This window comes from Anomaloglossus baeobatrachus, chromosome 3 (assembly GCF_048569485.1).
Source record: "Anomaloglossus baeobatrachus isolate aAnoBae1 chromosome 3, aAnoBae1.hap1, whole genome shotgun sequence".
Taxonomy (NCBI): Eukaryota; Metazoa; Chordata; class Amphibia; order Anura; family Aromobatidae; genus Anomaloglossus; species Anomaloglossus baeobatrachus.
In genome coordinates this window covers 529,306,448-529,328,069 of record NC_134355.1, presented here as the reverse complement: position 1 = coordinate 529,328,069, position 21,622 = coordinate 529,306,448, and the positions used below count along the sequence as shown (strand labels likewise).

Sequence of the window (21,622 nt, the reverse complement as noted above, 5' to 3'; positions counted from 1 at the left end):
TCACGAATATTATACAAACTCCCATCATCATCTCCCCCATCAGCCACATTAATTGACTCCGCCAGGGTCACGGAGTCGGGCCCCGCCACTGCTGACTACCCCGGACTAGTCCGGCCTGACACCGAGTCACCTAAGGACCTGGGGCGGGCGAGTCAGTAGCTCCTCCATCAGTGTAGTGTCCCTCGACAATCACCTGAGAATTACAATGTCATGTGACTGTTGCAGCCAATCATCAGCCTCTAATCTGCTGCAGCCAGTCATCAGTCTCTGATCTGCTGCAGCACTCACTATTTCGTTAGAGCAGTAAGAATAATGTTTCTTTCGCCCTGAAGGAATAGTAAAGACTATGGCCAATCAGCGGCTTTATGTGATGTTGTCTGTCAGGTGACCGGCAGTGGGCACAGTGCTGATACTGGAGAAGCAGCTTTAGGTTAAGGACTCATGGTGAGTAAAAATCGCATTCCACCCGCACCCATATTATTCTATGGGCCCGCTATCATGAGTGATTTTTTTCTCAGCCCTAATCGTAAACATAAAACAGTCGCAGTATGCTTTGGGTGGAATCCGATCCGTATTCACTCACACCCATACATGTCTATGAGTGCGAGTGGAACATTGCACTGCAATCGGATGGCACCAGAGTACAGTGTGATAATTGCATCAACTGATAATGGAGGCGATAGAGACATTAATCCCTCCCTCTCCTCCGCAGCTGTGATCTGATCACAAGATTGCAGCACAGTGACATGACACTCGGCTCACACTCACACCACAGTGACATGACACTCGGCTCACACTCACAGCAGAGTGGGAGCTACCTATCAGATGCCATACACTTGTGTGGCCTTAGCTTTACTCCTAGAGGAGGACGTATAATATTTTATACTGCACGGAGGCCATAAATAAGGGGTGTCCAGCAGTGAACGACCCTTTCACTTTAGTAAGGCAGCTTTTGAGTATACAACCCTCCACCCCTATGCCACACATGTTCTCTAGATATTCATGGTTCAGAGGTTTCGGCCCAGTTTACACAGTGATTGGAGCCATCTTGTTTCTTCCTGTCTGTGTCATAGACTATTCACTGAGCACAGATAGTTTCTCTTACACAGCAAACTCTGAATTATCAGATTAACACACCACGTGCGCCTCTTTTAGGGCTCGCTCACACCCCCATATAGGTCGGACGCATGCTATCTGATATTTAGAGGACAGCACTAGGAATGGGGCAGTGCTGATGACCCATTATTATCACTGACAGAATCGGTGAGGAAAATGCTGCGATTTCACTCTGAAATCGGATGGGTGTGAGAAAAAAAATCGGACACGGTATATATAGCATGCGACTTTTATGGATACATTACAATATTGTAGCATAGGAAACTGTAGATTAATAGTTGCGGAGTAAAAAAAGGGATTGCACAGAGCTAACAAGTGAGAAAAAAACTGTCCCCTTTTCTGGATGAAAGTCAGACCCATTTTTTTTCCACCTGTGTGACCCCGGCCTAAGTCTGGATCCCCCATTAATGATGGCTACATTGAACTTACTACGGGTCGGCTCTACCTTGGCACAGTGTCATTATGGTAAATGTGTCTAGTGGGGTCACTGGTAGGAACGGATCAGAACCAACAGAAGAAAGGGATCGAGTGGATCAGCATGATGGAAATGATTTCACTATTGGATTGAAAAGTGGCCGTGGAAGTCTCAGGGATTAAATTCACACATGATAAAAAATACAGTTTATATAAAAAACTGCGGATATCCAACAACGTGTGCAAGATGTGAGAAGCAGAGATATGGCAGCATAGGGAGATGTTCCTGGACCTCCTGCCAGTGACTGAATTACAGTCTGAAATGGCTGAGAAAACACAATGGTGCCCAATCCCCCATCGCTAGAGGCAGACATTAGAAAATGTGATGATTTGGGAATTGGCGCTGTTCTGTGCAGCTGGGTGTTTAGGATCACCCTTCATAGATGAACAGTGAACCGCAATTCCAGCAATGCCCTAATATCAGGGGGATCGCTGTCTGCATATTCTGGGGAGAAGATTCTAGGTCTCCAGTCCCCGGCGAGGGGCTTCTCTGCATTGTGTCATGTAGGGGCACATTCACACTTTATTTATTCTTCTTATGCTACATTCACACTTCCATCTTTTTGCATCAGTTGCAATCCGTCGCCTTGATGAAATACGGTATCCTGCAATATATAATTTGCAGGAATCCGTTTTTCCCCCATAGACTTTTATTACCGACGGATTGCGACTGACGGCATTTCGTTGCATCCGTCCCGCCATGGATCCGTCGTGGAGTTACTGACCGTCGAGCAGGAGCAACACACAATGCAACATTTTTTGTGTGCGGCGGATCGTTTTTTTTTACTATGAGCATGCCCACAGTAAAAAAACATGATCGCCTGTAAATTCAGTTCCAGATTCAGCGGCCGGAATGATCAGTTGATCGGCCGGCGGCCAGCTTTTGTGAATGATCAGCTGATAGGCCGGCGGCCAGCTTTTGTGAATGATCAGTTGATCGGCCGGCGGCCAGCTTTTGTGAATGATCAGCTGATAGGCCGGCGGCCCGCTTTTGTGAATGATCAGCTGATAGGCCGGCGGCCGGCTTCTGTGAATGATCAGCTGATAGGCCGGCTTTTGTGAATGATCAGCTGATAGTCCAGCGGCTTTCTTTTCTGAATGATCAGCTGATAGGCTGGTGGCCGGCTTCTGTAAATGATCAGTTGATAGGCCGGCGGCCGGCTTTTGTGAATGATCAACTGATAGGCTGGCGGCCGGCTTCTTTAAATGATCAGCTGATAGGCCGGCTTTTGTGAATGATCAGCTGATAGTCTAGCGGCTGGCTTTTCTGAATGATCAGCTGATAGGCCGGCGGCCGGCTTTTGTGAATGATCAACTGATAGGCCGGCGGCCGGCTTTTGTAAACGATCAGCTAATCGGCCGGCGGCCGCCTTTTGTGAATGATCAGCTGATCGGCCGGCTTTTGTGAATGATCAGCTGATACCCTTTCAAACAGTAAACAAAAACAACAGATCCGGTTTTTTTGCATCAGTCACATCAATTGTGCCACTATCTGCAACGCAACCGTTGCATCAGTCACAAAACTGATTGTGACTGATACAAAAAGACGCAGGTGTGAATGTAGCCTTATCTGTTACATTTTTAGGAAAATGTGCGTCGGACAGCCTGTGCCCTATTAAAGGATGGCGGCCCCCTTTAGACGGTGCAAGGTCTATCTGAAGATCGCTGTGCACCCCCCATATACACAGAATGGTGGCTTGGGGTTTTATTTTTGTATTTGTTTGCATCAATAGAAACCAGTAGGCAATTTTATTAATTTTGATGGCAACACAATGATAACTGATGGACCCTACAACTGACCCCCGAAAAGGGCACAATATAAGGCAGTGGCTTCCATCCATCCATTGTCATTGGGGTCTAGTGTACAATGGGTCAGGCACAGTGTTATCTGTGCTTTGTCGCCTTTTTAACATTTCTATAAAATCATATTCTGCAGCAAGATACATTAGGTACATAATGGGCTGCATGCAGGATATAACACCATGCCACTATGCAATGTATCTATGGGCTGCATGCAGGATATAACACCATGCCACTATGCAATGTATCTATGGGCTGCATGCAGGATATAACACCAGGCAATGTATCTATGGGCTGCATGCAGGATATAACACCATGCAATGTATCTATGGGCTGCATGCAGGATATAACACCATGCAATGTATCTATGGGCTGCATGCAGGATATACCACCATGCAATGTATATTAATGGGCTGCATGCAGGATATAACACCATGCAATGTATCTATGGGCTGCATGCAGGATATAACACCAGGCAATGTATCTATGGGCTGCATGCAGGCTATACCACCATGCAATGTATCTATGGGCTGCATGCAGGATATACCACCATGCAATGTATCTATGGGCTGCATGCAGGATATAACACCATGCAATGTATCTATGGGCTGCATGCAGGATATACCACCATGCAATGTATATTAATGGGCTGCATGCAGGATATAACACCATGCAATGTATCTATGGGCTGCATGCAGGATATAACACCAGGCAATGTATCTATGGGCTGCATGCAGGATATAACACCAGGCAATGTATCTATGGGCTGCATGCAGGATATAACACCATGCAATGTATCTATGGGCTGCATGCAGGATATACCACCATGCAATGTATATTAATGGGCTGCATGCAGGATATAACACCATGCAATGTATCTATGGGCTGCATGCAGGATATAACACCAGGCAATGTATCTATGGGCTGCATGCAGGCTATACCACCATGCAATGTATCTATGGGCTGCATGCAGGATATACCACCATGCAATGTATCTATGGGCTGCATGCAGGATATAACACCATGCAATGTATCTATGGGCTGCATGCAGGATATAACACCAGGCAATGTATCTATGGGCTGCATGCAGGATATAACACCATGCAATGTATCTATGGGCTGCATGCAGGATATAACACCAGGCAATGTATCTATGGGCTGCATGCAGGATATACCACCATGCAATGTATCTATGGGCTGCATGCAGGATATACCACCATGCAATGTATCTATGGGCTGCATGCAGGATATAACACCATGCAATGTATCTATGGGCTGCATGCAGGATATAACACCATGCAATGTATCTATGGGCTGCATGCAGGATATACCACCATGCAATGTATCTATGGGCTGCATGCAGGATATAACACCATGCAATGTATCTATGGGCTGCATGCAGGATATAACACCATGCAATGTATCTATGGGCTGCATGCAGGATATAACACCATGCAATGTATCTATGGGCTGCATGCAGGATATAACACCAGGCAATGTATCTATGGGCTGCATGCAGGATATACCACCATGCAATGTATCTATGGGCTGCATGCAGGATATAACACCATGCAATGTATCTATGGGCTGCATGCAGGATATAACACCAGGCAATGTATCTATGGGCTGCATGCAGGATATACCACCATGCAATGTATCTATGGGCTGCATGCAGGATATACCACCATGCAATGTATCTATGGGCTGCATGCAGGATATAACACCATGCAATGTATCTATGGGCTGCATGCAGGATATAACACCATGCAATGTATCTATGGGCTGCATGCAGGATATAACACCATGCAATGTATCTATGGGCTGCATGCAGGCTATACCACCATGCAATGTATCTATGGGCTGCATGCAGGATATAACACCATGCGATGTATCTATGGGCTGCATGCAGGATATAACACCATGCAATGTATCTATGGGCTGCATGCAGGATATACCACCATGCAATGTATCTATGGGCTGCATGCAGTATATACCACCATGCAATGTATCTATGGGCTGCATGCAGGATATAACACCATGCAATGTATCTATGGGCTGCATGCAGGATATAACACCATGCAATGTATCTATGGGCTGCATGCAGGATATACCACCATGCAATGTATCTATGGGCTGCATGCAGGATATAACACCATGCAATGTATCTATGGGCTGCATGCAGGCTATAACACCATGCAATGTATCTATGGGCTGCATGCAGGATATACCACCATGCAATGTATCTATGGGCTGCATGCAGGATATACCACCATGCAATGTATCTATGGGCTGCATGCAGGATATACCACCATGCAATGTATCTATGGGCTGCATGCAGGATATACCACCATGCAATGTATCTATGGGCTGCATGCAGAATATAACACCATGCAATGTATCTATGGGCTGCATGCAGGATATACCACCATGCAATGTATCTATGGGCTGCATGCAGGATATAACACCATGCAATGTATCTATGGGCTGCATGCAGGATATACCACCATGCAATGTATCTATGGGCTGCATGCAGAATATAACACCATGCAATGTATCTATGGGCTGCATGCAGGATATAACACCAGTCCGGAGCCCAGGTGACATCCCGCAGGTAAGTGTACCCGCCCCATCTGGGCAGGGGGGCTCGGCATCTCTGGGGATGACTATGCAGTGGAGTCAGTGCACTGCCCCTGCCCACCCGCGGACACAGTACAGTGTCACCCGTGTATCTGTCAAGGTCAGGAACACCCACTCTGCAGGCAGGGGGCTAGCTCACACCTATGGGGGCTGCACAGGATCAGATGCTCGGGGCTGCGATGCTGAGTGGTGCAGGCTGCTGTGATGTCTACAGCTGAGCTGCCGCATTCATGCTGAAGGAGCAGTCGCTGGAGGGCTGAGCGGCGGCTGTCACTGCAGCCTGTGCTGGGCGCCCACCCTGCGGGCACCATGCCCCGGGACACGGCCTCCCTGCTGCGCTGGGACGAGGTGCCGGATGACTTCGTGGAGTGCTTCATCCTGTCCGGGTACCGGCGGCTGCACCTGACCGCGCAGGAGTGCCTGGCATCCATCTTCCAGCCCACCAATGAGACCCTGAACTTCTGGACGCACTTCATCCCGCTGGTGCTGTTCGCCAGCCGCTTCTACCAGGTGATCTTCCTGTCCGGAGAGCTGCCCTGGCACCACCCTGCGCTGCTGCCCCTGTGGTGCTACGCCTCGGGGGTGCTGCTGACATTTGCCATGAGCTGCACTGCCCATGTGTTCAGCTGCCGCTCCCTGCGCCTGCGTGCCGCCTTCTTCTTCCTGGACTATGCCTCCATCAGCTACTATGGCTTTGCCAGCACCTTGGCATACTCCTACTATCTGCTGCCCCGGCTGAGCCTGCTGGACCCGGCCGTGATGACCCCGTACCTGCAGAGCCTGGGCTGGCACTGGGTGGACTATGGCATGCTGATGGGGCTGTACAGCGAGCTGGTGCTGCCGGTAGCCTTCGTGCTGGCAGTGACTTGTACGGTGGCATGCTGCAAGAGCAGATCCGAGGACTGCTCCTACCCCTTTGCCATCCGCACTTTTGTCTTCGCCATGCCCCTCAGCATGGCATGCCCGGTGATGATCGAGAGCCTGCTGTTTGACCTGGGCAGGAAGAACCCCACTCTGTTCGTGCATTTCTACAGGAGGTACTTCTGGCTGCTGGTGGCCGCCTTCTTCAATGTCAGTAAGATCCCGGAGAGGATCCAGCCCGGACTGTTTGACATCATTGGGCACAGCCACCAGCTCTTCCACATCTTCACCTTCCTCAGCATTTATGACCAGATGCACTATGTGGAGCAGGGGCTGGAGCATTTCCTCAAGGCTCCTCACACCTCCCCCACCTTCCAGGGGACAGTAGGGTACTTGGTGCTGCTCATCTTCTGCCTGGCCATGGTAATAAGGACCTATCTAAAGGGACTATCCAGCCACAAGCAGGACTGATGAGAGCTAGATGCTGCCTGGGTGCAACCATGCTGGCAGCATCACCCCCCCCCCCCCCCATCCCAGATCTGCTGTCTGGCGTCATCATCCCCCCTTCCCAGATCTGCTGTCTGGGGTCATCATCCCCCCTTCCCAGATCTGCTGTCTGGCGTCATCATCCCCCCTTCCCAGATCTGCTGTCTGGGGTCATCATCCCCCCTTCCCAGATCTGCTGTCTGGGGTCATCATCCCCCCTTCCCAGATCTGCTGTCTGGGGTCATCATCCCCCCTTCCCAGATCTGCTGTCTGGGGTCATCATCCCCCATCCCAGATCTGCTGTCTGGGGTCATCCTAATACTGTCACCTCCCAACGCAGCGTCATCGTGTGTAGGGAATGCGCCTTAAATGTGTCACCTTCGGGCATACTGTGAGCTTTAATGGATGGCACTGGATTCCTGGCCAACCTTACAGCAAAACATAAAGTAGTAAAGTAATCTAGATAGAATTAGAAAGGAGAATATACCAATTGTTTGGAAGATTCTTGACCAATAGTTGAAACTTGTGATGAGACACATGAATAATTCCAAAAAATCTTTGTAACATTTCCAGCAGATGGACATATTATAGCAGTGGTCACTCATTTCATGACCGTTTTATTTCTCTGCATGTCTGTGCCTAGCTATATGAGCAGCAGTTACAGCAGCTCCCCTCCCCCTCCTTTTATTTCCAGTGCCCACCAGCCATGGTTGCAGCCAGGCAGAGATGATAACATTGAACCACTAGAAGATGCCTTCACTCTTCCCTGCCATGCACACAGCACACACAGTGGATGACGCCTTGCCAGTGTTGCTGGTCCCCTCCACATCTCATGTAGTCTCATTGTCACTGTCGGAGTGCTGGAACATGACAAATAACGCTGCTAACATTCCTGTCTGTTCCTATAATGTGCCCCAGTCCATTATATGAATATATCACACTGCTAACTCTACCACTAACCAGGTAACACCAACAGACTACCTGAAATGTCCATCTCTCAGGACCTCCACCTATGGTACCCTAGGGCTCCTTGTGCTGTCCTCTAATCTGCTTCTAATAGGCAGCTCAGGTTATGATCATACTAATAAGGGTACATTGATGTCATGTTAATAGGGGGTACATAGAGAAAAATTGTAAAAAAAAGATGTATAGTTGGGTTCTCAGGGTATATCTGTGATGGGATCTTCTGTGGAGTTAGTGAGAAGTGACCTTATTGCGATGGATGAGCATGTACCTTCACTAATGTCTAAGGGGAATAGGTCTCCACACTAGTTTTTTAGTGCATAGACAGCTGCCTGTGTGTGGCCACATCTCCCCTGAAATCACAGGTGGTTAGGGAAACCTCCTAGCTCCTGGACCTCCAGCACGCTGACCCACTATGATAATAACCTCACTGGGGCTTATACCTTCATTAATGTCTATAGAGACTAGGTCCCCACACTAGTTTTTCACTGGATAGACAGCTGCCTATGTGTGGCCACCTCTCCACTAAATCATTGGTGGTTGTATAAACCTCCCTGCTCCATGACCCCCAGCTTTCAGACCTATTATGAGAATCCCCTTACTGAGGTGGATGAGTATCACTAATGTCTAAAGGGAATAGGTCTCCACACTTGTTTTTCACTGGATAGACAGCTGCCTATGTGTGGCCACCTCTCCACTGAAATCACTGGTGATTATGTAAACTTGCCCAGCTCCTGGACCTCCAGCACTCAGACCTATTATGAGAATCCCCTTACTGAGGCTTATACCTTCACTAATGTCTAAAGGGAATAGGTCTCCACACTAGATTTTTAGTGGATAGACAGCTGCCTGTGTGTGGCCACATCTCCCCTTAAATCACAGGTGGTTAGGGAAACCTCCTAGCTCCTGGACCTCCAGCACTCTGACCCATTATGATAAGAACCTTACTGAGGCTTATACCTTCATTAATGTCTATAGAGACTAGGTCCCCACACTAGTTTTTCACTGGATAGACAGCTGCCTATGTGTGGCCACCTCTCCACTGAAATCACTGGTGGTTTTGTAAATCTCTCAGCTCCTTGACCTCCAGCACTCGGAACTGTTATGAGAATCCCCTTACGGATATGGATGAGTATACCTTCACTAATGTCTAGATCCCCACACAGTGGATAGACGGAGCCTATGTGTGGCCTCCTCTCCACTGAAATCACTGGTGATTATGTAAATCTCTCAGCTCCTTGACCTCCAGCACTCGGAACTGTTATGAGAATCCCCTTACGGAGATGGATGAGTATACCTTCACTAATGTCTAGATCCCCACACAGTGGATAGACAGAGCCTATGTGTGGCCTCCTCTCCACTGAAATCACTGGTGATTATGTAAATCTCTCAGCTCCTTGACCTCCAGCACTCGGAACTGTTATGAGAATCCCCTTACGGAGAGGGATGAGTATACCTTCACTAATGTCTAAAGGAAATAGATCCCCACACAGTGGATAGACAGCTGCCTATGTGTGGCCTCCTCTCCACTGAAATCACTGGTGATTATGTAAATCTCTCAGCTCCTTGACCTCCAGCACTCGGAACTGTTATGGGAATCCCCTTACGGAGATGGATGAGTATACCTTCACTAATGTCTAAAGGGAATAGGTCCCCACACTAGTCTTTCACTGGATAGACAGCTGCCTATGTGTGGCCACCTCTCCACTGAAATCACTGGTGGTTTTGTAAATCTCTCAGCTCCTTGACCTCCAGCACTCGGAACTGTTATGAGAATCCCCTTACGGAGATGGATGAGTATACCTTCACTAATGTCTAGATCCCCACACAGTGGATAGACAGAGCCTATGTGTGGCCTCCTCTCCACTGAAATCACTGGTGGTTATGTAAACCTCCCAGCTCCATGACCCCCAGCTCTCAGACCTATTATGAGAATCCCCTTCATGGTAGACTCCTCAGACAGCCACAAGCGGAATGACTCTAATAAGTGCTGTGCGAAGGCCTTTACTTCCAGAAGAGTGAATGCATCTTCCATTCCTATGTGCAATCCCTAAGGGGCATTAATAGTTTTATTAGGATATTGCAATGAAATAACGGGACGCAAACCAGTAACTTATTTATTTATTGATTTGCTTTTCTTTCCTGCTGCTTGTGTAATGAGCTTTGTCTTTTTGGGGTCATCTGCTCTGGGATTAGCTTTTCAGTGTAAACTGTTTGGCAGCTGCTAATGTTCTCTGTACTGTGCACTATGCACACAAGATGCCAGATCCAGAGAAGCGGCATGGGCAGGAACAAGACGAATCTTCAATTACGCCAGGCCTCTTGTTCTCATTCATAAATGGATGATCCTTCCTAGGCCCAGCTGCTAACGCACAATGTGAACTTACTGATTAACCACTGCAGCGCTGGACAGATTGCTGTGTATCACTCTAGACCACAGGCAGATCTGCACAGGTCTACATGCACTTAACACTTTCAGCACCAAAGGGCTGGGCTCCACAATACAGTGCATTGCTTTCGCTGCCTCCATTGCAGTGCAGGGGTCAGCTGTCATCCTTTTTATCTCATGATCTCACCCGCTTGGCTGTGCCTGCCTGTATTTGTGCGAACTTGGTATTTATTTCATATGTACATTATGTTCCTCCAAGCTATGAGACAGGAATTGGAGTTGGGTTTTTTCAAGGGTGGATTTACAGAATACTATAAATCCAGCCAGCACATCAAGAGTTAAACAAGCCATCTTTTTGCAATGCATGAGCATATTGAGAAAATAGACCATGTAGTGTAACTAATTTGCAAGCACCTGACTTGAAATAATAATAAGTTGATTAATTTTTAATGTTGTTCTTTCTTTACTACTATGTTACATCGTCACCTTTCTTCTAAACAACTGGGATGGGAGATGTTTGCCGATTAGAAGACAGGTAAAATATTGGCATTGCCCGTAAGCCTTGTTCACACAGAGAATAGAGCGATGCAGTATTTGACAAAGACCTGTTACATAATGCTATTTTGCTGCAGTTAACAAATCCTTAACACTAGAAGTCCCAGAGAGGGGTAATATAACATTTCTACCTTTGGAACCCAGAGACGGTTCGAATGACCTGAAGGATTTTAGCTAACATCCTATAATCACCGTCTTTTGTTCTGTAATTAAGGCCATTACTGTCGCACCACAGGAGGTTGTTGTTTTCCATTGAGTTTAGCCATTTAGTTTCTAGTTAGTTCTATTCAGTTTATTGTATAGTGTCATTTGACCCTCTTTCGGGACTTCAGGGGGGAGCTCGAAATTTCTGGGACTTCTAGTGTTAAAGGGAACCAATCACCAGATTTTCGTATATAAGCTAAAGCCAGTGCTATACTGGCACTATCAGGCAGATTCTATACATACCTGTAGTGGTCAGCTCGGATATTTAGGTTTTAAAATCCAAAAAAGTAAAGTTTATAAAATCGGCAGCTTCTTGACTGACAGCAGCTGAGGAGCAGATAATATCTGGGGGGAATTCATAGTTATCCCCTCCCCTTGTTAGAATTAGCATAAGTATTATACCATCGATTTACTTTTACTTGCAGGACCTGTGGTGAGGTCATACCCATGTGACCAGAAGGGGAGGGGCCTCAGACAACAAAGCTGATACCAGGTCACATGGGTATGACCTCACACAGGTCCTGCTAGACAATGTGAGTCGTTTGTATAATGCCTATGCTAATTCTAAGAGGGGGAGGGGATAACTTTGAATACCTCCCAGATATTATCTGACCCTCAGCTGCTGTCACTCAAGAAGCTGATGATTTCATAAACTTTACTTTCTTGGATTCCAAACCTATATATCTGAGCTGACCACTACAGGTATGTATGGAATCAGCCTGATAGTGCCAGTATAGCACTGGCTTTAGGTTATATGCCAAAATCCTGGTGATTGGTTCCCTTTAGCGGTGTTATCCAGCGCCTCTCACATCCGGAGGTAAGAAGAGCTTCTGCCATAGTATCCATGTCGATTGTTTGCCATGTCTTGTGCTCTGCCAGCAGGTATCAACAGGGGTCACCTGTCCCATTAATTAGAGTAGGGCGCATGCACGGTACCTTTGATCAGTAGCTTCTCTTACCTCCTGATGCAGAAGTGAAAAGCACTGGATAACCAATTTTAGGCTATGTACGCACACTGCAGTCTTGTTTCTCCAGCAAAAATGCACCCTCTGGCAGAAAAACACACCTCTGGCAGAAAAAAAGGATAAAAAACGCATGCGTTTTTGCCGGGTTTTTGCCCCTGCATTTTTTTAACATTGTCAATGGCAAAATGCAGGGAAAAACACAGAAAAGAAGTGACATGCTGCTGCTTTTTTCTGCAACCAAAACTTCAGGCAAAAAAGAAGCAACGTGCGCACAGCCTTTTGGATTTCTCATAAACTTTGCTGGGGAAGGTCATACATACAGTTTAGGACCACAAACTGCACCCAAAAATACACCAAAAAAGCAACAAAAATGCAGCAAAAAGAGCAGCGTGCGCACAAGACCTAAGGGAGAAAAATTATATATCCATGTCCACACACGGTGCTGAAGATATTCAACACGCTCTTGAATCCAATCCTGCCACCATATCATCCCCAAAAAAAAATAATCAGGATTTGAGGGTAGGTCACAAATCTTTAAATTGGCACCATTTATCTGTTCTGATTGTTTCAGGAGCATGAAAATGGTGAAATCTGGTGCAAAATCTTCCTATCAGCATCTTCTGCAACGTATTTCACCAGCAGGTGTTACTACAGATTTCAGGTCACTGCCATAGGGTGCATTTAAAGAGAATCTGTCAGCAGGTTTTTGCTACCTCATCTGAGAGCAGCATGATGTAGGCAAAGATATCCTGAATCTAATGATGTATCACGTAGGGGTACTTTACACGTTGCGACATCTCTAGCATCGGCTAGTGATGCCGAGCGCGATAGCCCCCGCCCCCATCGCACATGCGATATGTGGTGATTGCTGCCGTAGCGAACATTATCGCTACGGCAGCTTCACACGCACATACCTGGTCAGCGACGTCGCTGTGACTGCCGAACTATCCCTCCTTGAAGGGGGAGGTGCGTTCGGCATCACAGCGACGTCACCGCGATGTCACTAATCGGCCGGCCAGTAAAAGCGGAGGGGCGGAGATGAGGGGGACATAACATCCCGCCCACTTTCTCCCTTCCGCATTGCCGTTGGGACGCAGGTAAGGAGATGTTTGTCGCTCCTGTGGGTTTACACACAGCGATGTGTGGACCTGCAGGAACGACAAACAACATCGTACCCGCGGTCGACCCGACATTATGAAAATGACCGACGCTACACAGATCACCGATTTTCGACACATTTGCGATCGTTTATCGTCGCACCTAGGATTTACACGTTGCAATGTCGTTACCGGCGCCGGATGTGCGTCACTAACGACATGACCCCGACTTGGATGTGATGTCGCAACGTGTAAAGTACCCCTTAGTTTACTGGGTGCTGCCCTTCTGATATCAAAGATTTTATTTTTTTGTATGTAGCAGAGCTTAACAAGCTGCCCCTGCCCACACTAGGCTTTCAGTGTACATTGCCATAGACAGAAGCTGCTAATAACAGAAGGGGCACGGAGTCCGGACTCCAGCTCATGTGCTCCTCAGTCAGACTAATCATAAAGCCAGGACACTAAACACACTTTGAGATAAGAGACACAGGGCTGTAATGTGAATTTTAACTTTTACAGCATTCTGTCCCCAGATTACATAGCAAAAAACTGCTGACAGATTCTCTTTAAATGTAGTGGAAAAGACTACATGTAGGAGGTGTGTTGCAGCGCATTATTGAGCTCTCCATATTAAAAGCACATGCATGCTCATTTGAGCATACATACAGTGAATACAATACACCCTTCACAGTTTTATAAATATTTTATTATATCTTTTCATGGCACAACACTGAAGATGTGAGACTTTGATATAATATAAAGTAGTCAGTGTCCGGCTTGTATAACTGTGTAAATTTGGTGTGCCTGCTAAACAACTCAACACCCAGCCATTAAAGTTTAAACCTTATGGCAACAAATGAGTAAACCCCAAGTGAAAATGTGCCCAATTAGCCATTTTCACTTCCCGGTGTCATGTGACTCATTAGTTTTAAAAGTTCTCAGGTGTGAATAGGGACCTGGTATGTTAATTTGGTGTTATCTGTCACACACTCTTTCATACTGGTCACTGGAAGTTCAACATGGCACCTCATGGCAAAGAATTTTCTGAGGTTCTGAAAATAATTGGAGCTCTATATAAAGATGGCCTAGGCTAGAAGAAGATTGCCAATACCCAGAAACTGAGCTGCAGCATGGTGGCCAAGACCATACAGCGGTATAACAAAACAGGTTCCACTCAGAACAGGCCTCGCCATGGTTGACTGAAGAAGTTGAGTGCATGTGCTCAGCATCATATCCAGAGGTTGTATTTTCAAAATAGACATATGAGTGCTGCTAACATTGCTGCGGAGGTTACAGGGGTGGGGGGGGGTCATGCTGTCAGTGCTCAGACCTTATGCCGCACACTGCATCTAATTGGTCTGCATGATTGTCATCTCAGATGGAAGATGATGCACAAGAAAGCCTTTGGTTTACTGAAGACAAACAACTAAGGACATGGATTACTAGAACCATGCCCTGTGATCTGATGAGACAAAGATAAACTTATTGTGTTTAAGATGGTGCCAGCGTGTGTGGTGGCAACTAGGTGAGGAGTACAAAGACAAGTGTGTCTTGCCTACAGTGAAGCATGGTGGTCGGATTGTCATGGTTTGGGGCTGCATGAGTGCTGCTGGCTGTGGGGAGCCACAGTTCATTGAGGGAACCATGAATGCCAACATGTACTGTGACATAATGAAGCAGAGCATGATCCCCTCCCTTTAGAAACTAGGCCGCAGGCAGTATTCCAAAATAATGAACCCTAACTCAACTCCAAGATGACCACTGCCTTGCTAAAGAAACTAAGGGTAAAGATGCTGGACTGGCCAAGCATGTCTCCACACCTAAACACTATTGAACTGGTAGATGTTGAAGAGGATCCAGTGGCTCCTGTGAAGCGCTAGTGAACTCCATACACAAGAGAGTTAAGGCAGTACTTGAAAATAATGGTGGCCACACAAAATATTGACACTCTGGACACAATTTGGCCATTTGGACCTAGAGGTGTACTCAGTTTTGTTGCCAGAGGTTTTGAAATGAATGGCTGTGTATTGAGTTATTTAGAGAGCACACCAAATTTACACTGTTATACAAAGCTGTACACTGACTACTTTACATTGTATAAAAGTGTGATATCTCCAGTGTTGTACCATGAAAAGATATAATAACATACTTACAAAAATGTGAGGGATGTACTCACTTTTGTGATAAACTGTATACACCAGAGAATTGGGAGAGATAGCTGCCAGCTGCACCTTCAAGCCACCTAAACACATTGGACTAACGATGGTGTAACCCAGAGAAATTGATGGGTTTAACTGCATTGGGTCTTGGGCAGATGATTTTCAGGGGAGTAATAGGGGAAGTCCGATCTTGTGGTACAGGTCTGCAGTCATTCTATGTGAATCAGTGCTCTTGCTATCAGGATTCACTGATATTGCTGGTGAGAGTGGGCATTTACGTAACCACAAGTGTGCGAGATGTAGATGTGAAGCCCCACAGGTGTAGTGTCGGTGCATTACCTTCAGGGACTCCACTCGGCTGGATCTGGTCACAGGTAGGAGATCTTCTTCTTGTCGTGACGCCACTCTCAGTATTGCGGCCAGTAGGGACCGCCACTGCAGGTTGAGGGTCGCCTGGGGCTGATGGTATGTGCAGTTAGTTGGAATAGCCTCCTGAGAGTGAGGCAAGCCCCAGGGCCCGATGTAGGTGCGTAGTACCACAAGGCGCAGAATAACTCCACACACGCAGAATGTCTTTCAGGGTTTTTACTCACTTCAGGTGGCAGGGTGAGTAACCCGGGCGTAGCTGGGATGAACCAGGCGGGAACCAGGTGTCCTTCAGGCTGACTTGTGAGGGTGACTACTAACTCGCCTTCCTTAGCCCTTTTTGGTTTGGGGTGACCCCGACTTTTAGTCCCTATGGGGGTCACCCAGGGAAGTTGCTGAAGCCTCACTCCCCTTCGTTTGCCGTGTGCTTGTTGCCTGGGCCAGATCACTCCAGCTTCTTGCCTCCTGTGAGCTATGGGCCCTAACTGTGGCTACGTGGCTGCGGCTTTTGTGGTGTTGTGGCGTGGGCTTTGAGAGCCCCACACCGGCAGGTTTAGCAAAAGAAAGCTGGATCTATCTCCGCTTCGGGATCTGCCGCCCGTTTGGGCCTGGTACTCTCTAGCAGTCTCCTTACTTCCCACTCCGTTGCTCTCTCTCTAGCTGAAGATGGATTTCGGGTAGCACTCCTAGTTGACCGTTCTCCCCCGTCGGTAGCCACTGCGCGGGCGCTGTTAGACAGCAACAGCCCCACAGGTATGCTCCTCACTGAGCCCTATGGAGTTCTGCTCTAACTGACTCACTGCCCCTCCTCTCCTGTTCTTGCCTACGCCACCTAGCAACCAGACTCTCTTACCACACCCCTTGAGAGGAGATGGAGGCTTTTGGCCCCCTCCACTATTCCAGTGAAGGTCAAGGCTTTTCCCCCTCCTGGGATCCCCAGGGGTCCTCTCATGGGTACATGTGTGAGACCTGATCACTATGCGCCTGTGTACCACACCCCTGTCAGCCTTCTGGATTACCTGTATTGTACTGTCCCCAGCATGGGTGCAGTACTCAGTGGTGCCTGACCAGGTCAGGGGCGCCACATTCCCCCTTAGTTATCACCAGCACGTCCTCGGGCTGCAAGACAACATTTTAAAATGCATGCATAAAACATTAAAACATGTAAAACATTTTTAAAAGCACCAGGTACCATACATCACCACCCTCCACCCACAAGTCCGTTAACCCACCCAAAACCCTTTCACGTTGGCCGCGGCTTCAGCCACTTCTGGCAGGATGTAGAGGCGGCTTTCACGGGCTGGTGGTCTTCAGGGTATACCTGGCCTGGTGGATCCGCGCCTTCAGCCTCTTCTGGCAGGATGCAGAGGCGGCCTCCACAGTTGGTGCTGACCAGGTACCCTCTTTGTGGTGGAGAGCCAGGCCCCATAAACAGGCATGCTCTCTGGTCGCAGGTGAGCCAAGGCCCTATATACGGACGGGCTCCTCCTGGTTGCAGACGAGCCAAGCCCCTAAACAGGCTGACTCTGGTGGTGGTGGTGCCCTCTGGTGTAACTATTTACACTGCGAGAGTTTGTGGCTATAGCCAGTTCATAGCCTTAAGGTTTATTTCTCACAATAGTTTTTGTGGGCACATTACTTGAACTTGAGAATGTTGCAAAACAAACTTTTTCAAAACTTTAACTGGTAACTTCTTTCTTTACTTTACTTTTACTCCTCCATTTCACCAGGGCTTGGGCCTGTAGGGCTGCGGCACCTGTTGCTTTCTTGCTCTTTGTCGTCGTCTGAGGTAGTCTCATCTGTAGGTTCCTTGTCTTTTCTTTCTTGATCTTCATCTGTTTCCTTTGCTGCATCTGTTTCTTTATCTCTGTCTTTTCTTTCTTCTTTGGGACATGGTGCTACATCTAAGGCATACCAGCCTCTTTCTCCTTGGTGCATGGTGAACTGCACTGTGTCTCCCATTTTTAAGTTTCTGCCAGGGTGTCCTCTGGGCAAGTGGGCTCTCACATCCCTCCTATTAACGAAAATGCCCTCTTTCATACCCGGTGCTACAATGAATCCATATCCACTTCTCAAATTGAAATCCTCCACTACTCCTCTGCAAAGGGGTCCTCTGGCCTGGGCTTTGGCTCTTCTCAGGAACCTTTTCTCCTGTAGATCTCTGGCCGTGACTTCTCTCTGCTCTGGAGACTGTGGTGCAGGGGACAGCGTTGTTCTGTTGCGACGCCTTGTCTTGCGGGCTGGGTTTTGCCGGGCTGTTACTTCAATGCCTGCAGGGCCCCAGGTGAGGTTTCTGGGCTGATCTTCGTCAGCAGACGGTGTCAAGTCCTCCTCATCCCAACGTGAATAGGGTAACATCTCCGGCTCTGAGTATTGCTCCACTGCCGGTGGCTCCGGAGTCAGCTCCTCAGCTTCCTGGCCTCCTCTCCCCCTTAGTTCTTCGCTGCACTCTGGTTGTGGTAGCGCTGGAGATGAGTGGTCCTCAGCTGGTCTGGGCGGTGGACTCTCTGGCGCGGCTGCAGGGGTTGCCTGAATCTCCTTGGGGGTATGCGGAGGGAGCAGATACCGATCCACCATCTCTTGTGGGAACTGGGCCTCTAGGTCAGCCTTCAGCTTCCAGTATTCGGGGTCCTCTCCTATCAGGGTCTTCCTAGCAGGGACCTCTTTGGACTGGGGAGCGGTGTCTGCTCTGGCCTTGCAGGCCGGGGTAAATGATGAGGTAATCTCTTCTTGGCGGGCCGCGCCTGGCATGGCGGCGGCCTGGTCTTGGCGGGCCGCGCCCTGGATGGCGGCGGCCTGGTCTTGGCGGGCCGCGCCCTGTATGGCGGCGGCCTGGATCGGCGTCGCAGCTGTGATGGGATCTGTGCAGGCTGGGCTGGGCGTCGCTGCAGGGACCGGGTCTTGGTGGGCCGAGCAGGGCATCGCTGCGGCGGCCGGGGCTTGACGGGCCGCGCCTGGCGTGGCTGCGGCCTGGTTCAGCACCTCACTTGCGGCGCGGACGAGCGTTGCTGCGGCGGTGGGGTCTCGGCGGGCCGGGCCTAGCAGGGCGGCGGCCTGGGTCAGCGTTACGCCTGCGGCGCGGATGAGGGTCGCGGTGGCAGCCGGTTCTTTGCGGGCCGGACTGGGCGTTGCTGCAGGGACCGGGTCTTGGTGGGCCGAGCAGGGCATCGCTGCGGCCGCTGGGGCTTGGAAGGCCGCACCTGGCGTGGCTGCGGCCTGCTTCAGCGTCGCCGCACCGGACGCCTCTTCGGGGACCGCGGGCGTGGCAGCAGGGGTCGGGGCACTTGCGCTGGCCGGGGCATCACTCGACTCACCCACCGGTGGCAGCATCGGGGTCTGCGTCATCGCCGTCCTGTCTGGCACTCGGCGCGCGGCTCTCCTTTCATAGGCCCGAACCGCCGCGGTCATCTCCAGCATTTCCATTCGTTCTTCCCGGATCTGCTCCACAACCCGGGTCTCCAGTCGGTCGCAGAACTGGGCCAGCTCCCGATACCACCAGGCAGCGGAGCCCGGTTCTGGATTTCTGCGGTCAGACGCCATTTCTTCTGCGCCCTCTTCTGCACGACTCTCCAGCTGTGGACTCGCCGTTGCCTCTAATAGCAAGCTGTTCAGTTTCTGCTCTGCCTCTTTCAGCAGCTCCTCTCCCAGCAGCAGGCTTCTGGCTCCCTTTCTGTCCCGACGTCTCTGGACGCTTCCGCTCTCTTTACAAGCGAGGTCAGAACTCTGCAGGGGATCTCTGGGTAGCCACACCTCTTCGTGGGCGGTAACTTCTCCCAGCGCGGGCTGCTGTTGTTTTTCAGCGCGCTTTTCATGGTGGCAATATGGCGGCGCTTCCAATTTTTCAAGCGGACCGCCCAGGCACATGGTCACCTGTCTGAACAGGTCTAGTCCTTATCCTGTTCGTGACGCCAGATGTGAAGCCCCACAGGTGTAGTGTCGGTGCATTACCTTCAGGGACTCCACTCGGCTGGATCTGGTCACAGGTAGGAGATCTTCTTCTTGTCGTGACGCCACTCTCAGTATTGCGGCCAGTAGGGACCGCCACTGCAGGTTGAGGGTCGCCTGGGGCTGATGGTATGTGCAGTTAGTTGGAATAGCCTCCTGAGAGTGAGGCAAGCCCCAGGGCCCGATGTAGGTGCGTAGTACCACAAGGCGCAGAATAACTCCACACACGCAGAATGTCTTTCAGGGTTTTTACTCACTTCAGGTGGCAGGGTGAGTAACCCGGGCGTAGCTGGGATGAACCAGGCGGGAACCAGGTGTCCTTCAGGCTGACTTGTGAGGGTGACTACTAACTCGCCTTCCTTAGCCCTTTTTGGTTTGGGGTGACCCCGACTTTTAGTCCCTATGGGGGTCACCCAGGGAAGTTGCTGAAGCCTCACTCCCCTTCGTTTGCCGTGTGCTTGTTGCCTGGGCCAGATCACTCCAGCTTCTTGCCTCCTGTGAGCTATGGGCCCTAACTGTGGCTACGTGGCTGCGGCTTTTGTGGTGTTGTGGCGTGGGCTTTGAGAGCCCCACACCGGCAGGTTTAGCAAAAGAAAGCTGGATCTATCTCCGCTTCGGGATCTGCCGCCCGTTTGGGCCTGGTACTCTCTAGCAGTCTCCTTACTTCCCACTCCGTTGCTCTCTCTCTAGCTGAAGATGGATTTCGGGTAGCACTCCTAGTTGACCGTTCTCCCCCGTCGGTAGCCACTGCGCGGGCGCTGTTAGACAGCAACAGCCCCACAGGTATGCTCCTCACTGAGCCCTATGGAGTTCTGCTCTAACTGACTCACTGCCCCTCCTCTCCTGTTCTTGCCTACGCCACCTAGCAACCAGACTCTCTTACCACACCCCTTGAGAGGAGATGGAGGCTTTTGGCCCCCTCCACTATTCCAGTGAAGGTCAAGGCTTTTCCCCCTCCTGGGATCCCCAGGGGTCCTCTCATGGGTACATGTGTGAGACCTGATCACTATGCGCCTGTGTACCACACCCCTGTCAGCCTTCTGGATTACCTGTATTGTACTGTCCCCAGCATGGGTGCAGTACTCAGTGGTGCCTGACCAGGTCAGGGGCGCCACATATACGTGTGGTCACATGCTGACTAGACAGGCTGGGCTTCTCTAAATTCACTTGTCTTGAGATAAGTCAGACATGACTAGGTGGAATGTGGCTGAACGTATTGCAAATTGCATATATGACCGCCTGCTCTCATCAGCAATACTGGTAAATTCAGATAGCGGCTCCCTCATAGAGTACACAGGAGCACTTAGCCGAGTGAGCACTGCTGTGTATAGGAGATAGGCCTAAGCCACACGGCGAGAAAATCGGTGCGAGTGGAGTGCGATAAAACATCGCATTCCACTCGGACCAATATTAGCCGGTGTGTCAGCACACATGAGCAATTATTTTATCAGCCCTAATCGGACCGAGAAAACAATCGCAGCATGCTGCTATTGTAAAGCGAGACTCTTTTCTCTCACCCATTCAAGTGAATGGGGCAAGAAAAAAATCGCACTGCGCTCGCGGTATACCGGTGTACCGCGCGTGCAGTGCGAGAATCGCAATAGC

At 49.4% G+C, this 21,622-nt stretch overlaps 1 protein-coding gene across 1 annotated transcript; it reads left to right on the top strand.

The window, feature by feature from the left end:
• The first annotated feature begins 6,063 nt into the window (after positions 1 to 6,063).
• PAQR9 (progestin and adipoQ receptor family member 9) lies at positions 6,064 to 11,176 on the top strand. The gene has a single exon (XM_075340785.1). It carries the CDS (start codon positions 6,337 to 6,339, stop codon positions 7,357 to 7,359), a length of 1,023 nt encoding a protein of 340 aa, XP_075196900.1. The 5' UTR covers positions 6,064 to 6,336; the 3' UTR covers positions 7,360 to 11,176.
• The last annotated feature ends 10,446 nt before the right edge of the window (positions 11,177 to 21,622 follow it).